Consider the following 25,600-nt stretch of genomic DNA (forward strand, 5'->3'; position numbering starts at 1 on the left):
CTAAGTATGTTCGAAAACCTAGGAAATGATATTATTTTATCAAACACCAACAGAACGATTCATGAAAGACTGGATCTCACCTGTGTACGCTTTCTTTGAACCATTTCCCAAGATTGTCGAGGAGAATGGCCGGCGGGCACATGTCTTTAAGTGCCAGGGCAAGGGTTGCAAAACTACGGTAAGACGTTACCTCGACAAAGGTGATGCGCGCTCGACAGGGAACATGCGCAAACACGTTCGGTCGTGCTGGGGTGAAGAAGTATTGCGAGCCGCCGATGAGGCCAAGGACGCCAATGAAGTGCGAAAGAAGATTGTGGGCAGTGTACTACGAAATGGGTCAATAACAGCCTCATTTGAAAGAAAGGGAAAGGGAAAAAATAACGTACTCGCATCGTCAGCATACCAAGGCTGAGACAAAGTAAGGTCAATTCTAACTTATCCGCGCTGTCCTCTAATGTGTCGTGTACCAGGGCCGAGATTGTTCGCTGGGTATCAGAGAATCTGCGGCCGTTTGAAATCGTGCAGGACAGAGGATTTCAGTCACTTATGAAAACAGGACGACCGGAGTATTACATACCGTCGAAGTCCACAGTCTCGAGGGATGTGCGGCTTGTTTTTGCACGAACTCGACAACGAATTGCTAAAATGATGATGGTTAGTTTAATTAATGTTCAAACGAGGCCAATAATAACAAAACACGTACTAGGAATATGCGGGCAGGCTCAATTTTTCAACTGATGCTTGGACATCACCCAACCACCGTGCCTTCATTGCAGTATTGGTCCACTTGGAGCATAATGGTGTGCCGCTATGCTTTCCGTTAGATGTGGTTGAAGTACCGAAGGTAGGGAAATCACTCACAGAAAGGATGTTGCTAATCCAGTAACAGTCGCACACCGGGGAGGAGCTAGCGCGGGCATTTGAAGGGATCCTGGAAGAATTCAGAATCCCAGACAAAGTGAGCTAACCATTCCATACAAACAATTGAGACTTACCAATGACGCGAAGGTCCTTTGCATTGCGTGCGACAACGCATCTAATAACAACAAAATGATTGACCAGCTCGCTGTGGAGCTTCCGAACTATGGTGGGCGCGCAGGTCACACTCGATGCTTCCTCCATACTGTGAATCTTGTTGCAAAATCGGTCCTCCGCGAATTCGATGTGAAAAAGGGTGATGGCGGTGAGGGAGACAGCTGGGATGACCAAGAAAGTGATGGTGTCGGCAAGGGAGATGATGAAGGGCTTGCAGGTGACACCAGTGATGCTAGCGAGAACGATAATGATGACGATATTGATGGATTGGTCGATGCTGCTACGATTTTGAATGCAGAGGAGCAACGAGAGTTGCAGAGCAGCGTCCGTCCTGTCAAGGATGCTCTGGCCAAGGTAAGCACTTGACGAGTGAGGAACGAGCTGCTGTTGACCAAATTTGATTAGATACGAAAGTTATCATATAAAATAATACACTCTACCACAAAAATCCTTCCTGCATGGTATGATATTCTGACAGAACTTGAGATGTCGACCCGGATGTTGCCTCGAGACGTTTCGACAAGGTGGAACTCAACATTCGATATGTTGGAGCAAGCGTTGAAGCACCGAGAGGCTGTCGACAGGATAACGCAGTGTCGGGACTTGGGGCTGAGAGCATTGGAGCTAACTGACAGAGAGTGGGCAATCCTGGAGCAGTTGCACGACATTCTGAAGGTGAGTTTGGCCACTGTTGCATTAAGTCAGCATCAACGCTGACAACACATGCAGATTCTCAAGGACGCCACCTTGTTTTTCTCACGTTCAACTCCTAATCTCGCCACTGTAATCCCAGCAATGGACCTCATTGACGAGACGCTTACTACCCACTCAATGAATCGACAACTTCTGCCCTCAATCCGTGTTGCTGCTGGTCTCGCTAAAAAAACTCTGAACCGCTATTATGAACTTACCGACAGTTCTGAAGTCTACCGTATTGCAATGGGTACGTTCTTTATTTATTTTCATGCTCGTACTGACTATAATTTGATATAGTACTTCACCCACGTCACAAGCTAGCTTATTTCAAGCGCGCGAAATGGGAACAACAGTGGATCGACACGGCAGAGACACTTGTTCGCAATGCATATGAGCTGCGTCTCAATGCTGACAACAGCGACCCTGGCGAAGATGAGGAGATTGTGGAAAGCACCCGCCCTTGTGATTCAAGTGTCCCAGTGAGTGTGATTAGTTCTCTAACCTCAAGTGCCATAGTGTAGCTAATTTTTAATGAACTAGAATATATTCGACAATATGGCAGCACTTGCACCACCTCAAATCACGGACCTTCGAGACGAACTGGATCGGTACCTCAGCACTGACATTGAGCATGTCACAGACCCTCTCGCATGGTGGTATGAGCGCCGGACAACATACCCTTATCTTTCACGGATGGCCTTAGACTACCTTACTATCCCAGGTAAGTATTTTTCTTTGTATATTCAATGGTTGCCGCCTCACGCAGCTTTTAACAGCGACTTCGGTGGATGTTGAACGACTGTTTAGTCGTGGTCGTTTGATACTCTCACATGTGCGATCACGTCTCAATGCTCAATCCACTCGCGCGCTATTGTGTCTGGGCTTTTGGAGCCGGCTTAATCTGGTCCATACTGAAGATGTGTTGTCTGTTAGTGCACTCGCTGACGTGAAAGGTGACGACGTCGAGATGGATGATGGCTGGGACATGATTGAGTTGTAGTATATTTCATTCATGTTGTATTTACAAGGTTCAAGCAAGCAGACTCGTGGGTATACCCGTCGTGGGTCTTACCCTGGGTGTTCTAACATAACACCCATGAAAAAACCCATACCCACTTGACGGGTGTGGGTATTGTGCCAGGTACGGGTACGGGTGACATCTCTTACACCCGGGGGTTTACCCGTGCTCTTGCCTAATTGTATTGCACGCACTATCTCGTTCTCCCATGAAACCTACATTGATGCCATCCTTACCAAGTATAATTTCATTGATATGAAGCCTTGCTCTATTCCTATGGATCCAAACATCACACTCTCACACACCCAATCCCCAACAACCCCGCACGAGTCAGCACGCATGAAGAACATCCCGTATCATGAAGCCGTAGGATCGTTGATGCACCTTGCGGTCAGTACACGACCTGACATTGCATTCGCTGTGTCAACTGTGGCGCAATTCGGCGCAAACCCTGGTATGACTCACTGGGAGGCCGTCAAAAAGATCTATAAGTATCTTATTGGCACGAAAACTTTGTCACTCACCTTCGGCAGCTCCAAACAAGGGCTTGAAGGCTATAGTGACGCTGACAGAGCCTCTCAGGAACATCGTCATGCAATATCCGGCTATGCCTTTCTGCTAGATGGGGGCGCGGTCTCCTGGAGCTCGAAAAAGCAAGAGGTAGTAACTCTTTCCACGACCGAGGCCGAGTACGTCGCAGCTACGCACGCTGCAAAAGAAGCTGTTTGGCTTCGTCGCTTCATCAGCAAGATCTTCCGTCCCTTATCCCAACCCACTATCCTTCATTGCGACAATCAATCGGCCATTGCACTTGCTAAGTCCAGAGCGTTTCACGCTCGAACGAAACACATAGACATTCGTTATCACTTTATTCATTTTTCCATTGACAAAGGTTCTATTTCTTTGATTTATTGCCCTACAGACGATATGATTGCAGATACACTTACAAAACCCCTTCCTAGCTTGAAAGCTAAACACTTCGCATCCGCCCTTGGACTTCGCTTGGTTTGAGGGGGAGTGTTGGATATTAAACACTCACTATTGTCCTTCGGTGCCGTTCGCTTATCTAACCACCTAGAAATTTTCCTTTGCTCTTTGCTTGCCTGCTTTCCTCAGTTGACTCCATCCATCGCTGAGGTCAGTATCATTCTCGTATATATCATACATGTAACTCACATCCTATGCAGCTATACTTGCTGCAGGTACTATACCCAATATATATAGTTGACTCTGTCCATCGCTGAGCTATACTTGCTGCAAGAAGTCATGTAATCAAGTGCACCAAGAGGGTAGTTGCCAGTCAATGATGCCAGCAAGAACGAAAAACTGCTTCTCCCTCAGGATGAATGTACGATATTACTGTAGCCATCAAGCCAATGTTGGCGAAGCACATTGCAAGTGACCACTGCGCTACTCCTGAAACATGCGAGATACCACATATCTACAGCAAGCCCAACATGTGTATTGTATTCTGTAGGAGATGCAATTTAGTGCCTACTCACCTTAGTGCACGCAAGTAACCACTCCCTCGTCGACACTCCTGCTGACTGAGACATCGAAAAAGATGCAATGGCAGCCATCACTGGCACTCACAAAGTAGCGTCCCAAGCGCCAACTCAAAAGGAAAGTGCCTCATAGACTTGAACTGATGCTTAAGGGTCATGAGAAATTGGTGAACGAGGTAGTTTTCAATGTTCATCTGTGGTACCCGTCCCCTCATTGCTTTCTCCCACGACAACAGTAGGATCTGGACTTGCGGAAACAGGTGGGCAGCGAAGCAGTTGATATGTAGCTCGAATCCGTGTAACCGAGGTTTTGAAGAAGCACACACACGTGAGTCACATTCAAATTCATCCATGCACTTCCCGCCATTCATAAACTGCGCGATGATCGCTATTAATATGCTGTGCAGCGCTGACACACCTCTTAACCGCCGGCTCGGTGTCAATACCAAGGATTCGAAATCACACAAGTAATCACATGTAGAAACGCTTCATAATCGTTCACTCTGACTACCACTAACTTAATCCCACAGCCAGGACTTCTCCCTACCCATCGGAGCAGCTTGGAGAGGTAATACAGTCCCATGAGACTGGCACAGAGAGAATAGGAGAGATTGATGATAATGATTAAAAGTTTGGTGACCCCCAATTAACCCAATTAACTCCTAGTACATCAACCCTACTAACCCTCCCAAAATCACAGATCCATTTAACTAACCTCTTAACCGGTTATAACCGGGATAAGTTATAACTGTTTTAACTGGTTAGTAACAACACTGTTGACACTTGCAAAGATCTTGATGCGGAGAGGCAGGCTCTTTTCGTGATTTCGAATCCTTGACGGTGGTGGACAGTATTGACACCGAACCAGCGGTTAAGAGGTGTGTCAGCGCTGCACAGCATAGCGATCATCGCGCAGTTACATAGAAGCTGCATAACGGGGCGATCATCGCGCAGTCAGAAGCTGCACGTGCTTATCATTGCTAAGCTATAGTAAGCAATTCAAGTATCTACTTGGACTGTCGGACACCATCACGGATTCCTTGTTATCAGCGCTGTCAGCCTCGTAGATCCACTATCGGCCTCGTATATGTGAAAACCAGCCTTCACCTGCAACCATGTAGCTATAAATCCAGGGCCAGTCTCGCTCTTTCCATCCAACTAATCCACCAACATGATGTTCATCCCTCCATTCGATTCCACCGCCTATTCCACTTACACTCAATCGCCCAATCACATCGGATGTCCATGCTGGTAGCGTGCTACTGCTTGAGGCACCAGTGTGGGCTTAGTGGCGAGGAGGACGTAGGTTTTGAAGAAGCGCACGCACGTGAGTCACATTCAAATTCATCCATGCACTTCCCGCCATTCATAGCAGTTAGAAGCTGCATAACGGGGCGATCATCGCGCAGTTAGAAGCTGCACATGCTTATCATTGCCAAGCTATGATAGTAAGCAATTCAAGTATCTACTTGGACTGTCGGACACCATCACGGATTCCTTGTTATCAGCGCTGTCAGCCTCGTAGATCCACTATCAGCCTCGTATATGTGAAAACCAGCCTTCACCTGCAACCATGTAGCTATAAATCCAGGGCCGGTCTCGCTCTTTCCATCCAACTAATCCACCAACATGATGTTCATCCCTCCCTTCGATTCCACCGCCTATTCCACTTACACCCAATCACCCAATCCGTCATGGACGTACGGTCAGAGAGTCGACACCACTCCTGCCGGAAAAGACTGGGTCGCAGGCGAATCTTCTGGGTGGAAAATCTATAACCCAGCAGAACTAGACAAGGTGTACGTACTCCTCGACCAATTGTTCAGCCCCAATTGTGACCGCGATCGACAGCAATATCACCAAGCTCATGAATTCGGGCATCATACCACGCCCCATCGCATTCGTGTCCACGATCAGCGAGGACGGCATAGAGAACCTGGCACCGTACAGGTAAGACACGGTTCCATTATGTACTACGCTCTGCACGCTTACCTGGCTTGCATCCACCAGTTGGTTTAACATAGTGAGCAATAAACAGAAAACATGTCTCTTCATCGGTTCGATGACCTCTTCCCATGCTAGGTCACGACCTACCCGCCTATGATCTCATTCGCATGCAACAACACCGCCCTGGGCGGCCTCAAAGACACAGCCGCGAATGTGAAGAACAGTCAAGGGTTTAGCGTGAACATCATCAGCGAGCCATTCATCGAGAGTGCAAATGCAACTGCCATAGACGCTCCCCCTGACTTCGACGAATGGAGTCTCAGCGGTCTAACAAAGGAAAAATGCGTATGTGTGCACCTTTGTGATACGATATGTGCGCTGACAACAAATTGTTCAGGTGCAAATAAAAGCCTCGCGCGTCAAGGAAAGCGCTTTTAGCATGGAGTGCGAGGTAATTTCATTTCATTTCATGCCGAGCCCGTTCGCTCGCCGACCACACTGCCTCCTAACAGCTGCACAGATCCATAGATATCACGCACCCAGTCACAGGCGAGCACACCAGCACGCTCATGCTCTCGCATGTCAAGTGCATCCATGTGCGCAAAGACATGGTCACAGAGAGAGGTGTCATCGATCTGACAAAGTACAAGCCTATCGCGCGTGTGGGCGATATCACATATGCGCGCGTTGGAGATGCATTCAGGATCGCCACTCCGACATGGGCGCAGGACAAGGCGAAGATACGTGATGCGTTTGACGAGGCGAAGATATAGGAGGAGCGTTGGCGACTCTGTCATTGCTATGAGATAGAACGAAGGAGGCCAGCTTGCTATTTCATTAGTAACAGATACCATTAATATATATTAGCATCCAAGCGTGATCGTGTCTGCCCCCACCAGCCATCCCTGAGGTAGTCCTTCCTTATAATCATTGACTAGCATGGAAGCGCCGAGTAACTAGTGAGTGAGGGCTGGCATATTGAGTGTACGAACACGTGGTTTGTGCTCTCCCCAGATGCACATGCCAGTATTACTTGCGTCAATCATGATAACATAGTCTAGGATCCATCGTTGGAGCCACCTGTAGGGCAGCTCATGGCTAGAGAGCATAGAAGTGGATAGTTATGTTATTGTTTCTAGATCAGCTTCGAGGACACTCCGTGGATATTGCTCGTCTCATACGTCAGATTCACACTCTTGGATGACTGATGTAAATAACACCAAAAATGCATACCGCTACAATATCTCTAGCGTCCTGACCATGTCATGAATAGAAGAAAGATCCTTGACTTGTGCAACAATATCATGATCTGCCGTGATTCTCTTGTATTCTCCGCCGCGTTGCTGGGCTAGAAAAAATGCGCTAAAAGGCTGCTCAAGGCGAGCAGTCAATCGCCACGCTCGATCGCTCAACTCCAAATCAACTGACTCCTGTGCTTCAGAGAACCCACCAGGCGAATGCTGTAATGGAGACCCGGGCGCAGACCAATAGTCTTCTTCGCTCTGCGTGTCGTCAGCAACGTCAGGCGGCTCTGCCAAGCCAGACGGCTCCGCGAAGTCAGGAAGCTCGAGGAGATGACGATTCCACGGACGAACAAGCAAGAATGCCTGCATAGTGGGTCGTGGTGATGAGAACTGAATCAACTTGTCTTGCGTGGTGATCAGCAGGTCATGAAGCCCGTCGGCCTTGACTTCATATATCTCCTGGTCTTGAGCGCGACAGCGTTTGACTGTTGTCACACGAAATGCGATGCAAGGCAGATGCAGCCTGCAGTTTGCGAAACGAGGAGCGTTCAGGCTGTCAAGTAGGGCGTAAAGTTTCAAAACCGAATCTACAGCCATGGCACGTTGGAGCGAAAAGATCGACGTCTGAATGTCATCTTCGGAAAGAGATGGCAGGGTGCATGGTAGAGCTTTGTATGAAGCAATGTCAGCCGGTAGACAGCTATTGAATTCGGATGATTCTCCCACCCAGTCCAGGGCACTGATGTCACCCGACTGAGCTATGACCTCTTGCAAAAGTCTCCCAAGCGCGTTTTGCTTCTTCTCGCCATAAATGACAGGTAGTCTGACGCCGAAGATACCAAACAATGAGTATGCAATATCTTCCGGCCACGTGGTAACTCGGGCCGACACCCATTGCAGTTTCTCTCGTGCGTCTCTCATCCCTGGACGGAAGGCGATGAGGGCCTGCGCATCTATGCCCGTCGCAACTCCCATCTCCTGCATGATTGCAAGGGAATCCTTGTGGTTGGGAGAGCGATCGTCGAGATATAGGGACCAATCCTTCTGATAAAACAGGACAAATTTTGGGGCGAGGAATTCTTGAACTGTCCATCCTCGCGTGTTCCAAACGCTACTTGCGAGTGCGCCAGGCTGCGACGAAGGTGGAACATCCGACAGGTAGATGATGGTAAGTGCTGAGTGGCGATACCAGATAAACATGGAGTTGACCGATTGTTGGACCTCGACATTGTTAGTCTGGTCGATGCAACAGGTATCGATCCAAGTCCAGTGATAGCCCATATCGCGAGCAGTTTTACAGAATGACTGCAACTTCGGGATGCCACAGACTGGATCCAAGTCGTACACCACCTTGCCCTGGATGTCATGCAGCGACGGCTCCGTCCCTTCCCACCTATGCGATAGCATGACATAACGGAAGTATATCGCCACAATGTCTTTGATGCGCTCCACTTGAAGGTCTGCATGCTTCGTTGTCGATGACAAAAGTTCTTTGTACTCTGCGCTCATTCTGAAGGCATTGATCTGTAGCTCGCGATTGCATAAGCGCCCAGTGGAGGTGTTAATTAGACGATGCGGGGCATCGTCGAGTTGAGCCTTGATGGTCTTTTGAATAGCTCCTTCTACTTCGGATGGATTGACATATTGTTGGCGCAAGCCTGGACAAAGAGTCAATAATGTTGAAGGATGTGCTGTTTGGGGCGCACTTGTTATTTCCGTGTCGGGAGCATTTTCCAATTTGGAGAGCATGATTTTGAACGCCTCGATGGCTTCATCGTATCGGTGTGCATCATGAAGTACCGCATGCTTCAATTGATATCCAAAGTAAGATGAGGGTTTGAGTTCGATGACCTTCGTATCACCAAAATAAGCGTCGAAAACGAAACGGTAACGGTCATCGCACCTTTTCCGCGTCCTGGAGGGCATCGTCCCATAACATTTTGCCCGACCTCGCTTTACTGCGGTTCGCAAAGATGGTATAGGTTGCAAAATCAAGGTCGATCGCCAACGAGTAAAGGTCGATAGCCCTGTCGTAATTACCCGCAGCGAGGGCAGCATCTCCGCTCGCAGTGAGGTCAGTCTCTTCGGCGGCAGCATAGAGCACGCTGCAATCTTGCTTGAAAGCTAAGTGATATGAGGTTCATAATTATACCGGTTGACAGCAGGCAGACTTGCCAGTCGACCAATCAAGGGAGCGTGCTTTAGTAGCCTCATCAGCCCTATCCATCATGTATCGGTATGCTTTGATGGCTTCTGGAAGTCTACCTGCCCGAAGGAGCGCATGACATCCATTTTGGTGTGCAGTTCGCCACAAGGACTTGAGGTCCCACCCGAATAACTAGAAAAAGCAAGTCGGGCGTGAAAAAATGATTTCCAGTTGCACCGCAAACAACCTACCACCACGAAGACATCATAATATTTAGAATGGATGGCTGATATAGGCGAGAAGCCGATAGCGTTGATAGCAGCATTGAAGTGGTCAGCAGCTTCATTGTAAAATGCGCCGTCTAATGCATTCATTCCCACTTGTGCGTGTAGATAAGCCTAAAGTGCGAGGTTAGCATCGACGCATGAATCTGGAGGTGACTGTGTCGGGAGCGCTCACTTCCACGATACCACAGGCAAGAGAATTAGGATTGGGACGAGTAGTAGCTAGCTCTTGGACACGCAAAATTGCCTCGTCATGTTGATCTGCATTAAAGAGGGCGATGGCCTGACAGCTGTCTTGTAAGTAGCGAGTACATAAAACACACTGATCGACGTACCTTAATCAAGAGTAGAAGACAAGTTTTATTCAAGTCTGCGTCCACGTACATAAACGCAAGGTCAAATGCTTTCATCGCGTCTTGAAACTGTCGTTTTCCACAGTGGGCGATGCCCTTAGAGATACAACCCATCAAGGATGGCTGAATATTGATGCTCTATAACGCCACATAAGTTGGCCTGTGTTAAAAATGTCCCGACGAGACAGTGTATCTCACTTTGAGTGCGTCATCAAGTGCACAGTCCCAGTCAGCTTTTCTCGCCATAACAAACGAGCGATTTGCGTAAGAGTTGTAGTCGTTGGCATCAGCGTTGATCTCTTGGGTGAGAAGCTTGTCAGCAGTAGATAATTCTCCGGTTTCACATGCATTGCGGGCCATCGTGCTTATGGTAAGGATCTGCATCATAGTACATAGTCAGATTGCGTGGTAAGAATGAATGTTCGAAACAAGCCTCGAAATCAGACTGTCGAGCCTTAGGATCAATATACAAGAAGACGAACCAACTGTCAATGAACGGGAACTCACATTATTTGCCACGTGTTCCTTCAAAGTGTCTTCCCGTAACGCATCCTTGGAGAAAATGAGATGAAGAAGGGACGGAAAATGAACAGAATCTTACATCTGATGCTTGGTCCTTGAGGATGTCCTCCAGCAAAGGTATTGTCCACTTTGAGATCATTCTATCTGCTCCTCCGCTCAGGATGTGTTTGCCATCCGCGGAGAAGGTGACACAATACACCTCATTAGGGTGCTTGAATATGGTGATGGTTCGTCGATTCGATAGTTGCCAAAGGCGAACCTGGTGGTCATTAGATGCGGACGCGAGAAGGGTGCCAGTAGGGTCCAACGCAATCATCCAGACAAGCCCAGCATGGCCCTTCCAGGGTTCACCGACCTGCTTCCAGGTCGATGAATCCCAGATCCGTATGGTGGGATCGTGTACATCACCAGCTGAGACAAGCTGTTTGCCATCGGGAGTCCACGCGAGTGAAAAGTTACGTGCTTCATTCTCTGCAGAGTGACCCTGGAACTTTGCTATGCATTTCCTCTTGCCTGGATTCCATATTTGGATATTTGCCGCGGTTGCGATGGCAAGATGTTGACCAGACGGTGAATACCGAACACAGAACACTCCATTCCCACAATTGATTGGATCTCCTTGCACCTGCCACGATTTTGTGCTCCAGAGCTCCATTGTGGTGTCCGATGAGCCGCTCGCCAACAGTGTGGTGTCTGGAGAGAAATCGAGAGACCATATCCGTTGGGAGTGAACTTTGATGGGTTTTGTGAGAGATTCGCCGTCTCTGTTCCAGGCGATGAGCTCTCCACTGTCATCACCGCTTGCTATTAATTGCCCGTCTCTTGATACTGCAACTCTCCGTACCACATCGCGATGCCCTTCCATTTTCTTCAATACAACACCGTCCTCTAAATTCCACAGACGAAGCGTCTTGTCGTGCGAGGCTGTCACCATACGGCGTCTATCGGGGAAGACTGCGGCTGCCCACACAATACCTTCATGACTTTCTAATGTTTGACTAGCCGTGGTGATTCGAATAGCGGGCTGTTCTGCTTCCGCCATTCTGCTCGAGGTAGATGATATTAGTGGTTCTCAAAGTTGATTTCATAGAATCTGGAAACGTCAAAAGTTTGCGAGTTGCCGGTTGTATTTGAAGCTCCGACGCTGACAAATAAACCCTAAGCTTTGTACCATCTGCTATAGCATTCTGCAGCTCCATCACTGATATGCCCCGTGAATCAGATCGAAAGATGCTGCTTCGCAGCCTCAAACAAACCAGAAATGACCTTTCCGTCGCGCGATACATGGAACTAATTGAATTTATGATAGATCAAATACTGGATGAAGACTCAGACTCTGATACAGAGCTTGATGATGCTGCCAGTGGCCGTAGCGACTCGGATATCAGTATACGGACTGCATCACCAACATGGCCGGAGTCGCCTACATTGTCAATCACATCTGCCTCATCAATCAACTCTCTGGTATCGCTCTCGACAGCATACTCCGACTTCTTATCGCATGATATCCTGGACATGTGTGAACGGGTCTTTACCCAGTTCATTGACGCAATCGGTGCGCTGCATGATGAGGTGGAGAAGTGTCGAGTGCTGAATGTGCATCCACGTCTGAATCGCGCACCTCAGCTTCACTTGCTGGAGGAGTGGGCTCTGTTCTCAGCTGATAAATTTCGCCGCAAGCTTCGTGTTGAGGCAGACGTGTTCGATGGACTCACAAAGTTAATTCAAGAACACCCCATCTTCTATAACCGCTCAAATAACCCCCAACTCCCTGTTGCGGTCCAGCTCGCCATTTTTCTAAACGGTGTTGGCCATTATGGCAATGCCGCGACTACTGAAGATATATCCGACTGGGCTGGAGTATCCTTGGGGACCGTTTATAACTGCTACAAACGGGTTATGATTGCGATCTTGCAGCTTCATGACCAGGCGATTCATTTCGATCCGCTTGATCACGAGGATCAAATGGAGCGAGAGCGGGCGAAAGCTTACGTGGAAAGCAAGACATGTCGTGAATGGCGTGGAGGTTTTCTTTGTGTAGATGGGACTCCGTCCCCTCTACACGAGAAACCTGGTTGGCATGGTGAAGGGTTCTTCGACAAGAATTCGGACTACTCTCTAACAGCCCAGGTAAGTATTGGTTTGGTGTGCAACACAGTGACTTACAGTTTAAAAGGTTGTTATATTCCCTCATAACCTTCGTATCGTGGACTATGTCATTGGCGTACCTGGGAGTCTCCATGACTCAAACGTATTCGCACGAACGAGAGTTTCCCGGCATCCTGAGTCGTTTTTTGGTGCAGGAGAGTGGTTGTGGGCGGACTCGGCATATGCTGCATGAACCTGGTGTGTGCCACCATATAAACGGCCACCGGGAGGGAGTTTGACGGAGGACCAAAAGACGTTCAATCACAACCTGTCAACGGTGAGTATGGATCACAATACATGTTCATAGTGCTTACCAAGTGTCTAGGTCCGTGTTCGTTCAGAGCATTTTTTTGGCTCTATCAAGGGCCGGTTCCAATCACTGTGGGAGCTTCGCATCCCAATCCAAAATCAGAAGGACCTTGACTACGCAAACATGTGGATCCGTTCGTGCCTCATTCTGCACAATTTAATTATTGAAATCGAGGAAAAATTAAACCATGGGGACTCGAATGTCCGCTTCTACCAACAACCTCGGAGGCCAAGGCAAACTGATGGCGATGTGGGAGAGGAGGATCAACAAGAGGGTGGTGCAATAGGTGATCAGACTTACATTGGAAGTGTGGGGCAGGATTTTCGCAACACGTTGAAGACATGGTTGCTTTCCTCGTTGGCGTAATTAGAACGTACATATCTTGAGTCCAGTGATACGGTTTGTTTCGATCTTGGGTTTCTTTGCTACTCTCTTTGTCAAGTAGAAGCTCTTCGTCCTCTTTAGTACCCAATGAGGGAAATTTGCGCTTAAGTTCAGCGTCAAGTAGAAGCTCTTCATCCTCTTTAGTACCCAACGAGGGAAATTTGCAGAGAAAGGACCATTTGCATTGCTTAACGATCAGTTGTATGACATAGACGGACCTAGTACTTCAGTTTTGATCAAGACCACGCTCCATAGTAATATGATGAATCCGGGCCTCCTCCTCTTCTCGATGTGCACGAGATAGCTCAAGTTCGATTCTTGCAAACTCCATTTGCTGAACTATCCTCTCCCGTTGGTGGAGGTGGTCTTGTTCAGCAAGACGCATTGCATGCTCCCGCTCATCACGAGCACTGCGGGCCTTGAGATCACGAGCCCAGACTTTGCTCTCGAGTTTCATACGCTTATAGCGTTCATGCTCGACACGACCCTCGCGTTTGCCATCGAGGTGTACCATTAAAGACTCTGCCGTTTGGGACATCCTTTCTGCGGTCTGGTCAAGAGCATTGGTGCCAGGGCGTTTGCGTGATGAAGAGGGAGGACGGCTAAGCTGAGATGATGTGCTTTGAGAAGATGGACAAGACTGCTTTGCAGTGAGAGAAGGTGAGCTTTTGCGACTTCCCTTAAGTGAGCTGACATGGAGAGACCGTAGTGCTCGGCTGGCACCAATGTCCAAGTCTTCTGAGTCAATAGGTGTAGACTGATGGCTCGGTGAAGACTCCTTGAAATCCGAAAAAAAAGACAGCGAATTATCAACGGCGTTTTTATTGGATGCTGGTGAGCGCTCAGGAGAGTTCAATGATACTACTCCTGGGCCAAGCGCATCAGAAGTTGAGATGGGAGGGAGCTGTGGTCGTTGGTACCATGATGGTAATGGAATTAGCGAGAATGAATCAGGTGTGTTGCTAGGACCACAGTCCGAAGTTAAAAGTGGTGATGATTCGACTGATTCCACGCAGGGGGGCTGGTCAACCACCATATCATCTGTCACATCTACAACACCACCATCATCCGTAGTGCAAGGATTGATCTCAACTATTTCTCCGTCTTCAGGGTCTGTGTGAGTGTCGTCGTCACCTGTAGCCGGTTTTAGTTGCATCGATTGAATATCAAAGTGTTCCAATGCGGCAGATGCAAAGTCCTGCCCTACATCCGCAGTAGAGAAGGCATAGTTGAAGGCTGGGTTGGTCCGCCACCAGCCATGAAGCTCAGGCCACCAGGGAAATTTTTCGAGCTTTGTATCTGATGGAAACACGGTTAAGACATGTGCAGATCAACACAGCTAAAACGGACTGATCAACGACTTCATCTTTGGATCCTCTTGGAGCTCTGCATACGTCTTTCCTGCTCCTGACTGCTTGAGGTCCTTGTTGAACTCGTTGTATTTTCTTCGAAGTCTGAAACATCTTATCAGTGATTCCAGTGGGAAGATGAATGACGCAGGAACTAGATACTTACATGCCGAAACGAGTTGAAACTGGTTTGATAAAGGCCTTAGGGTCCTCTTTGAAGAGTCGTTGAACCTCCAGATCCTCATCATTCGAAAATACTGCGTGTGCGACCTGTGAATAGACAACATCTCTCGAACTACCACTCTGCTTCTTCTTCCGACCTTGCTCCTTGGCATCCTTTGCCGAATCAGAGAAAAGCTTGATTCGTGCATTGTCATTTTCCTTGCACCAGGCAAGTAGCCGTTCAGTACGAGCACCACGGACCCCCTCCCAGTGAATGGTACACTTCTTCCCAGTGTCCGTACTGGCAGGTGCATTGGCCCGGACACCTCCACCCCAGCCTCTCTGATTTGAGCGTGACATGATCTAGGGTGTGCTTAATGACAGTGATTAGATATTGGATTAAGGCTTTAGCAGCGTCAACGCCGGTAACAACGATGTTGAGCACACTGGCTGGCAGGGCAGGTCGGAGTTCGAAACCTGCCGTACCGGCAGCATCCGAATTCGCAAAATTTCTCTGTGAATTTCTTAGAAGGTTCGACTTTGAGAACCGTTATTGACTTGGACTGACTGCTGAGTACTGAGTGCTGAAGTACCGCAAGTTACTAGCAAACATCCAATAACATCAGTGTTACTAATAAGAGCCCATCTGGACAATGAATAACAAAATTTCAAATTTCAACTGAGTCATGTCACATGGTCTGGGAGATCCCGGATCACACAGATTCTTTCACACAGGGCACCTTGCTTCCCTGCCATAACCGCCATGTCATCTAATGTATCAAGCCACAGTGATGGATCTAATCGCTCCCTTCGTTCTCGTGGTACTGTTGATCCAGTAGAATTGAAGAAGAACCAAAGCAAAAGAAAGCCTGCTGCCTCCTGGACGCTAGAAGAAGAAACTGTTTTCGTTGACTTCCTGTTATCTCAGTTCTCTGCAAGTGGCGATGGAAATCCCAAGGGTACAACACTCACCAGCGCTGCAAATCTACTGAAGGAGAGATTCCCAAACGCATCTGGTGCTGAGAAGACAGCTGGTGTTTGTAAGAACAAGTGGCAATCTGTATGTTATCAGTCCGATGATCGTGTTGCCGGTGATCAGGGAAAACTCAAAGAATGTATGTCTTGCAGCTCAAAACATCATATGGTGCTGTCGCAGATATCAAGAACACATCGGGATTTACATGGAGTGATGAGTATGGAGCTGGAATAGTGATGAAGAATGATGATGTCTGGGATCGGTACATCAAGGTATGTATTGTTGCCACTGCTGCAGCCAGCACTACTAATAACGCAATCACTCTCAGCGACGCCCTGCAGCGAAGGCCTTCAAAAATAAGGGCTTCAAACATACCTCTGCTATGGAGCAGATGACGCCAAAGATTGCAAAAGGATCGCATGTCTATCGACCACCTCCAGTGCCCAACGGCAATGACATCCCTCAGGCTACTCCTCCCTCCTTTAATCTCAGCCAGCTTACCTCTGCAACCGAAGAAGTCATGCAAGTGGGTGGCAGTGGGCTTCTCCGCACTCCTGGGCCATCGGCCACTTTCAGTGATCCCTCATCAACATCGCCCTCTACTCCATCTTGTTTCCTTACCTCTTCCGGTGGTGGCTCAGCCCCCTCGTCTGTGTTGACAAGTGTTAGCCGCAGTGCAAAGCGCAGAATCAGTTCCACACCCTCAATTATTGAATCAGAAGCAAGCGCTCGAAAACGTACACGCCGGCCACTATCTGTAACTGCCCAGGCACAAAAGGATGGGTCTGAGACGATGAAGGAGCTCGCTACTTACATCAAAGACTACCTCCAAACTCCCCCCCAGGTTACTTCATCTGACCCCCTCGCTCGTGCTGTTGTCTTGTTATCAGAACATAAGACTCTTACAGCTGATGATCAGCTCGAGATCGCAGACTACTTCGCTAGGGACAAGACACAGGCTGTAATTTTTTCTAATTTTCCAGAGACAACTCGAGCTGCCTGGTTGGAGAAAACTCTCCGCAAACTCAAGTCCAACCAAGACGACGATGTAGTAATGGTATAGAGCTTGAAGCGGCGGTTCCGCGGAGTGTAGTACGACAATACAAACTACTACTTATTTGTATTCAAGCTGTACCTGGCAATGGAAGTCCTCGTTCCCTGTGCTCATTGAGATAGTCAGCCCACATTTCCTCTGCAATTCTCTCCCGCCGCTGATCCGCTCTGCACCGTTCCGCTGTGTCAGCTGGTCCATCGCCGAGTTCACCCAATGCAACATCAAGGTTCATTCTGTCAGATTCGACGTCAAAGTCGTCAGGATGATACCTTTGATTGAAGTTGTGCAGTGCGCACAGCGCTACAGGGATCTGAGCCTGAATATCCATGTTATATTCAGGGACATGTCGCAAGATGCCCCATTGACGCTTCATAACGCCAAAAATGCGTTCAATCACATTGCGAAGTCCAGCATGACGAAGGTTGAATAGTTCCTTGGCATTCTGTGGCCTGTGTAGAATCCCAGTCAGACGCTAACTTAAAATAATAAAGGATTAGTACTACTTGATATTGGCCTGTCGCCACTCTTTCAAATGATAACGGACACTCCGGTATGGAACAAGGAGGACATCGGAGGTACCAAAACCAGCATCCGCAAGAAAGTATCGACCTTCAGGGATTCGTAGGTCATTTGAATGGGCGTCCGTCCACAGAGCAGCATCAGACATAGATCCGTCCCACCCACAGAGTGAATACAAGAAATGGAGGTCAAAATCGCAGATGAACAGACAATTTTGCGATCAAAAACCTTTGCGGTTTCGCATGTGAAAGTGTTCCTCTGGCAGTACAAAAGCCTGGATATGCGTGCCGTCTACGGCACCGATACACTGATCAAAGAACCGATATCGAGGATCATCGAGAATTTTATGGGAAATTGGGGTTGTGTGAGTCGGAAATGTGATCTGGGAGCTGTAAAATGGATTCAACGAGAAGAAGAAAAGCATGCGTTTGAAATATCTTGGAAAATAGATTAAGTCGCTTGAAAAATAATATCGAGACCACTATACCTTGTGACCGTGTCAGGGGAGCGCTGGAATCTCTCCCCAACAAGGCGGGATGATAATCCAGTGACACATGTATATAAAAAAATGCCAAGCTGCTCCTCCACTGATACGCCATTGCGGGATAGGACAAATCTATTGTGGTGAAGAACCTGCAGCAGTGCATTGAAAACATTGCCATCAATACCAAAGTTGTGCCGGATCCTGTCAGGATGTCCATAAATGAGCTCGTACACCCATGCTTCACCAGTGAGGATGGATGTATGATATGGGATGCGGACAGTTGAGGATAAGAACAGAAGCTGGTAGGTATTCATAATTTGCACTACCATAGCTATGAGAATCACAGTCCAGCGACGTCGACGTTGGTCGAATTGTTGTTGCGCTTCAAGGTCAATATCATAGTCCATGTATGCGAAGCGTTATCATTGTTAATACGAAGTCTAACCGAGGTGTGTGATCCGGGATCTTCCAGACCATGTGACATGACTCAGTTGAAATTTGAAATTTTGTTATTCGTTGTCCAGATGGGCTCTAAGTAATGTGTACACTACAATATCTCTAGCACTGTCCTGATATCTACTGGTTGCATATCATGCTCCTTAATAGACATTGCACAATCCCTAAAGGCTTGTTTAACGGCAGACACAAGTTGATATTGGGCAGACCAGGTATTCTAAAGACTTATTCCAAGGTTCACAGTGTCACTCATACTATTCACTGTATGGAATCGTTCGACTTTTCTATGCGCGCCGTTTTCAGCAGTTTGTATTGTCTTTATTTCCACTACTTTAGGAAACACGCTCGATTCTACGTTTTGCTTTCGAAGTGTGCTAAATGAGTGATGCGACTCCATGATACAAGTCTAGGCGCAGCAACTATCACCAGACGCTCTGAGACTCGCATACCCCCTTCAACCTGTGCGGGCCACTTTTGCTGAAAACTGATCAATGTCATTGTCTATTCTTTAGCACAGATTCTTCCGCTAATCCTAATGATCTCCATTTTCAGCGCTTAGTGCAATCGTACCAGCGTCTATCGTGCCGAACTGGAAATACACGTGTAGCAGAGCCTGAACCCTCAGCCTCTTCTCCTCGGATCCCTGAGCCGAATTTCATATATCCACAGTCCCTACCCCGTCGTTTCCTCTCACTCATTCCGCTCACCATTCAGTCCATCCTCGATCCTCGTTATTTTACTTCATCACACCATCATGCCTGGTAGCTTGGAAAGCCGATATGTCAGACTTGAAGGCGGGTCGCTCCATATCACCTTTGTATCCGTTTCGTGATCCTCACACTCTTTTTATAGTCATCAGCGGAAAAAATCTTCAAGTCCCCTCCGAGCGCATTCCCGCAGGGATCTACATATCCGTCAATGTCGATTCCCAGAGACGCTGGAAATCGGCCATCAGTGTCTTATCATCCGACAGATCTGTAGTGTGGAGCGACACTGTGACTCTGTAAAGTCCACGGAGACTTTCTGACGCGATCCGAGAACTGATCTTCAGTTTCTAGATCATCCCATGCCTCACCTGCGTTATCAGTGGAAATATGGGCATCTTATGAGGCCGGTCGAATGCTAGGCAGCGGAGAGGTCATTGGGAAACTTCAAACGTCGTGGGATGACCTACTCGATCACGGAGATGAACCTTTCGGTGAGAGTGAATTTCTCCTCGTTCATGCACATATACCAACATCTCGTAGTTTTGTCCTTCCCACCCATTCGTGGTGTCCACTCTTCCCTCACGCTGAAGGCCGCCATTGTACATACTTGCGACGATCAGGAGGGCGTGCTGTCTGATGTAAGTAACGCTGGTCTCTATTGTTAGCTTTTGCTGACGGAACACCAATCGCAGTCCCTCGTAGACTGCGAAATCGCTCGAGACACAGATGCGGGCCATGCACAATTTGCTGCATACGTGACGAGCAAAGCGGTCTCTCACCTGAACGATGCAGTGCAGCATTTTCAGTTGGTTCTAGACCAGTGTCCAGTCAGCCATCCTGACCACGCAACTGCCCTCACCAACCTTGCGTACGCGCGCCTTCAGGCATATATTCGCGACGATCTTGAAGACATTGAGACCACCACTTCCCTGTTCCGCGAAGCCCTTGCATTGCGTCCGCAGCGCCATCCCGATCATCCATTATCTCTATATAGTCTCACCGAAGCGCTGAACTGGTGCCACAACGAGAGAAGTACTGTTGCCGACATCCGCGAAGCCGCCAAACTTTGTCATGAGCTATTGCCTCTCTGTCCAGAGGGCACCTACCTTCGTAGCATCGCGACAGGGGAAAATGGGGTCGATTATGTGATCTGTGGATGCAACAATCTTCCGATAGACACATCCGATGAAGGCATCCACCTTCGACAAGTCATCCTCGAGCTTTGTCCTCTGGGCCATCAACGCCGTCCAAGAGCACTCTACGCGCTTTTACAATCACTCCACTCGCGCTTTACACAATGTGGCAGCATCGATGATCTAGATGAGAGCATAAGACTCGGTCGTGAAGCCGTTTCTCTGCTTTCTGAGGGACATCCTGACCGTGATAGCTGCTTGAATGACTTGGCCCTCTCACTCGTAGATCGCTTCAATCACCAATGCAAACCTGATGACCTCGATGAGGCCATCCCTTTGTACCAAGAAGCGCTGCGCCTGTGCTCTGTTGGGCGTGATACCTTATTAGACAACCTAGGGGGCGCCCTCATCGCCCGTTTCAACAAACGCAGCGACATTGATGACATCACCCGAACTATCAGCCTCTTTCGTGAGGCACTGACATTGCGCCCACCTGGGCATCCATGTCGTGACACCACGCTCAACAACCTTGCCCTCGCGCTCGACACCAGATACAACGAATTATATGTCATCGAGGATCTTAATGAGGCCATTGATCTGTACCGCGAATGCCTTCGGTCACTGCGACATGACCATTCAGAGCGCCATGCATATCTTCAAAATCTGGGCTTCGCGCTGTGCTTGCGTTTTATGCAAACTCAGGAGAATGACGATGTCGAAGAGGCCATTCAGCTCTGCCAAGAATCTTTGGCCGCTCTGTCTTTACTGCACCCGAGCAGGTATTCTGGCTATGTGTGCCTGCGGGAGGCTTATTTGTCTCGTTACCGGATTCTACACGACTCTGCTGATTTATCGCTCGCAGTGGAGAACTTCAGGCTCGCATCGGGGCACCCTACTAAGGGCTTTCCAGGTCGCATTGTGACAGCATGCAACTGGGTCATCGTAGCAGAGCAACACGGTCATATATCTGTACTGGAGGCCTACAACACATGTTTCGACCTTCTTGACAGTCATTTGGCAACGCGATCATCAACAATTTCACGGCGTGAAGCTGCAGCTGCCTTCAGTAGTGCCAGATCGCTGCCTGTAGATGCAGCATCATGTGCAATCCGCCACGACAATCTACGACACGCAGTGGAACTCGTGGAGCAGGGCCGTGGCCAGCAATGGTCGCTGGCCTCTCGACTCAAGACTCCAGTTGAAGACCTCGAGTCAGCAAATCCAAAATTGGCGCACGATTATTTGGACCTGAGCAAGCGCGTTTCCGATGCCGCCCAGAGTTCTGCAACCATCACCGACAGAGCTGCTGCTGATCGGGCAGCAACCGAGTATAGGGGACTTACAAGGCAATGGGAAGCTGCAGTAACTGAGATACGCAAACTCCAAGGTTTCCAGCGGTTCCTTCTCCCGCCGTCATATGCAGACTTGCAAGCGGCAGCACGCCAAGGCCCCGTTATCGTCCTTATTGCCAGCGAATACTCGTGCAGCGCCATCATTATCCCAACGTCAGGAGAACCCCATCATGTTCCCTTCCTGTCTGTCTGTCTGACAGATCTAAACAATCTCAAGGATCGCTTCGCCAGGGCGATACGACACGCATCTACCATGGGCCCAAAGGTGCCTCGAAATGATCTGATAGTCCTCTTGCGGGCAGTTTGGGACGAGATCATGCTACCCATCATCAACGTCCTCGAGCATGTCCTTAAGCTACAGCACGGCTCTCGAATTTGGCTGTGTCCAACCGCAGCTTTCACGTCCATTCCTCTCCATGCAGCTCACCCCTTTCAAACAAGGGCAGATCGCTCTAAAGAGCCATGCCTAGAAGATCTCTACATCTGCTCTTACACCCCGACACTTTCGGCTCTGGTCAGATCTAGACAGATGATGAAGAAGCGTGTCACTCCGTCCTTCGTGACAATCGGACAGGGTCAACCGGGTACAGGGAAAGGCAAGGCGCTCTTGGCTGTCGACAGCGAGCTCGAACTTGTCCATAAGCTCGTCCCTGCAACGGTCAACCGTAACACTATTTCTGGTGACGCAGCCACACGAGCAGGTGCACTCAAAGCTTTGGAAAAGGACACCTGGGTGCACCTCGCTTGTCATGGCAAGCAGGACCCTACACAGCCTTACAATTCCCACTTCGTCATGAGAGATGAACACCTGACGCTGCTTGATATCATGGAGAAACATATTCCGCATGCTGAGTTCGCATTCTTGTCCGCTTGTCATACCGCCGTTGGCGACAAGGAGACGCCCGACGAGGTTATTCACCTCGCAGCTGGTCTCCAGTTTTCGGGATTCAAGAGCGTCATTGGCACGCTGTGGGAGGTCGACGATGCTGTCGCAAAACACGTTGTTAAAGCGTTCTACGAGAATTTGTTCGCCGATTTGGAGGATGGTGGTGTCATGGACTGCACAAAGGCGGCCTGGGCACTCAACCGTGCTACGCACTCCGTGAAGACGAAAGTGCCGCTCGAGCAGAGGATGGTTTTCATTCATATTGGTGTGTAGTTCTATGTCGTATTGCTGTCGTCTAGTACATATTCACAAGTTTTTGATCTGCGATCCTCTTTCATCCTGTTGTTTGTAGAAATGACCCTCGTCTTCTTACGCTCCAGCTGTCTCGTTTTTGTACTATACTATCGTGGTTTTGTCGACTAGAATGTTCACCAAAGATTTTGCGTACTCGACTCGTCTGTGCTTAGATAGTACGCCAGGCGGCCCAGGCCAGTCCGACCGACTTGCGCCTTCCAGTCATACCATTCTTCAAGCTTCAAGTATTCAAGTCCTTCTGCACCGTGGAACTTCGACTAACCGTCGCTGATGTAATAATTTACGTTAAGTTCAGTGCTAGGCACCAACAGAAGCCATGGACGAGCCACAACTAACCCCAACAATCAAATCCCTGTGTCTCTCGCATCTGTCGATGTATCGCACATCATGCCTCCCATTGTCAAACGACGAAAGCTTTCAGACCTAACTGTAGGAGATACAACCGAATTGCTTTATAAGCTCGAGGAATTTCGTTCCAACCTTGATGAAGGAGACGAGGATTTGCCTGCTAGTTTGATCGATACACTCCAAGAACTGCATGACAAATTGGAAGACGTTAAGGTGATGAAGGCTGAATGATGCTGAATTGTCCACAGCACTTATCAGCCTCTCCTTAGCACACTTCCTTCTCTAAGGTGGATCCAATGACGCTCCTTTCATTGAAGATATCGTCTGGTCCACTTTTCCTGATCAGCGACAAGAGGCGAGAAGTCGAAAACCTTGGATTGGCCGAAACACCAGGGTGTCTTCCGATTGACACTACGCGATTTCTGATAAGTTTAGTGCGCGGCCACGTCGCAACGGTGGTATGTTACGGTGGCTGATTTCCGTGATCGATTGTATATTCATTTAAACTCCAAAGACGGAAGCTGGATGTCGCATCTTGATCAACATGCTCTTGTTGAGAGTTGTATCAGTCATGTGTCCGGGTGACACGACGGTGAATATAATTCCAGAATTTCCTCTCCCTAGAACGACCTTCAACCGAGACTCTGGCAAATGTTCGTTTATTGGCGTCGTCGACTTCCTGGTGACTAAACTCCCCGCTCGGTATACCGGCTAGTTATTTTCCGTCGCGTGCTAGAGTGGCTTTGAACCGTTCTTTAGAATACCTCCTGGGTGATCCGACTACTGCACTGGCGAATCCTGGATACATCGAGGGACCAATGACGTCCAACATATTCGAAGCCAAGCGCGATAATGTTCGGGCCACTCTGCCTCGGGCTGCAATTGCTGCGGCTTCGTATTGCCAATTGCAGGGGTCAGCTCTCTATCGTTCTATGTTCCGTGAGGTAGTCTAACTTGACGATAGCTTATCTGCCGTCAGGGGTGTTGTCACCAGCGGAGAACAGTGGGTATTCTTCGTGTACGAAGGGCACACAGATAGTACTGGGCTAGTCCGATCTTCTCCCGAATACACTCTGGGACGGAATCTCGAAGGTCTAGCCTTGGTTCTTGGCCTCTTGCGGGATTCGGTGCGATTGAATTCTCGCATCTCATTTTTGCATCCTCAACCGTTTCGAATAGATTGATAACGCAAATAACTCCGACTATACATTCTTCACTACTACGTGACGAATACGTACAGCACGTTCTGGTCTCAGGATAGCGTCCTATTAGGGCTGCTATTCTTCTTCTCCGATAATTTTTCTCGATGTCGCTTGCATGACTTGGTAGATGCTGCGGACGACCGGCCGAGGATGTACGCGGGGAGGAGGAGGAACATGGGCAGGTGGCTCCTGATGTATGCGGGGTCCAAGCGACTTTCATTTAAGAGTCACAATCAACGATCCAGTGTTTTAAGCGGTTGCAATTCCTCGTATTCAAAGAGTTCAGATTGTTTGGGGGTTACTACTGGACAAAAATAAATTGCAACTTGAGTTGTCCTAATTGTGCCTAAGATATGACGGCTCATGATGAATCATGGTGAATAATGATGTATGATGACCTAGGCATGGCACCTGTGACTCCCAATTAACGACGGTCTTTATAGGGTGATAACCCATGAGTACCGCATCAGACATCTATAAGGCGAGGGCATTACAGAGTGCTAGGACCTCCTTCGATATTATTTGAATAAAGAGGGACAGGTGCATTGTATAATTGTGGGTGCATACACGTAACACAAGGCCAGGTATCCTTCATCCACAATGTGTACACTACAATATCTCTAGTGTCCTGACATCTATAATATCGCGAATAGATGCAATGTCTTTGACCTGTGCAACGATAACATGATCTGACCCAATTCTCTTGTATTCTCCGCCGCGTTGCAGTGCTAGCAAAAATGCGCTAAACGGCTGTCCAAGGCGAACAATCAATCGCAATGCTTGTGACTGAGACTCCGAATCAACCGTCCATTTTTCTCCGGAAGACACATCGTCTAACAAAGACCCAGGTAAGGTCCAATATTCTTCCATGCTTTCCGAGGCTTCGGGAGAAGGAGGAGGCTCTGCGTGACCGGGCAGCTCCAGGAGATCACGATTCCATGGACGAACAAGATAGAATGCTTGCGGAGCGGGTTTCCCCGGCCAAACCTGGATCAGCCTGTCTTCCGTGGTGATCAATAAATCATGAAGCCCTCTGGCCTTGACTTGATACGTGAAATTGGCCCC

At 48.6% G+C, this 25,600-nt stretch overlaps 3 protein-coding genes across 3 annotated transcripts; all 3 read left to right on the plus strand.

Moving 5' to 3' along the window:
* Positions 1 to 5,883: 5,883 nt before the first annotated feature.
* Positions 5,884 to 6,974, plus strand: DFJ58DRAFT_841267 (uncharacterized protein; the record flags this gene model as incomplete). Its single annotated transcript, XM_041392693.1, has 6 exons — positions 5,884 to 6,053; positions 6,106 to 6,204; positions 6,265 to 6,277; positions 6,337 to 6,546; positions 6,599 to 6,652; positions 6,714 to 6,974. 6 exons carry the CDS (start codon positions 5,884 to 5,886, stop codon positions 6,972 to 6,974), a joined length of 807 nt encoding a protein of 268 aa, XP_041244164.1.
* A 12,337-nt stretch (positions 6,975 to 19,311) lies between these two features.
* Positions 19,312 to 22,943, plus strand: DFJ58DRAFT_745606 (CHAT domain-containing protein; the record flags this gene model as incomplete). Its single annotated transcript, XM_041387405.1, has 5 exons — positions 19,312 to 19,386; positions 19,445 to 19,595; positions 19,651 to 19,790; positions 19,840 to 19,937; positions 19,992 to 22,943. Exons 1-5 carry the CDS (start codon positions 19,347 to 19,349, stop codon positions 22,941 to 22,943), a joined length of 3,381 nt encoding a protein of 1,126 aa, XP_041244165.1. The 5' UTR covers positions 19,312 to 19,346.
* Positions 22,944 to 23,230: 287 nt separating this feature from the next.
* Positions 23,231 to 24,865, plus strand: DFJ58DRAFT_787331 (uncharacterized protein). Its single transcript, XM_041390101.1, has 6 exons — positions 23,231 to 23,546; positions 23,603 to 23,791; positions 23,848 to 24,043; positions 24,093 to 24,246; positions 24,298 to 24,460; positions 24,513 to 24,865. Exons 1-6 carry the CDS (start codon positions 23,373 to 23,375, stop codon positions 24,558 to 24,560), a joined length of 924 nt encoding a protein of 307 aa, XP_041244166.1. The 5' UTR covers positions 23,231 to 23,372; the 3' UTR covers positions 24,561 to 24,865.
* The last annotated feature ends 735 nt before the right edge of the window (positions 24,866 to 25,600 follow it).

Source organism: Suillus subalutaceus (genome assembly GCF_016647625.1).
Source record: "Suillus subalutaceus strain FC151 chromosome Unknown DFJ58scaffold_50, whole genome shotgun sequence".
NCBI lineage: Eukaryota > Fungi > Basidiomycota > Agaricomycetes > Boletales > Suillaceae > Suillus > Suillus subalutaceus.

Bases quoted from the DNA above. Each gene is read 5' to 3' on its own strand.
- DFJ58DRAFT_787331 (XM_041390101.1), top strand. From the start codon at position 23,373: ATGCCTCCCATTGTCAAACGACGAAAGCTTTCAGACCTAACTGTAGGA. The intron at 23,547-23,602 runs GTGATGAAGGCT...GCCTCTCCTTAG, and splicing joins ACAAATTGGAAGACGTTAAG to CACACTTCCTTCTCTAAGGT. The intron at 23,792-23,847 runs GTATGTTACGGT...TAAACTCCAAAG, and splicing joins GCGGCCACGTCGCAACGGTG to ACGGAAGCTGGATGTCGCAT.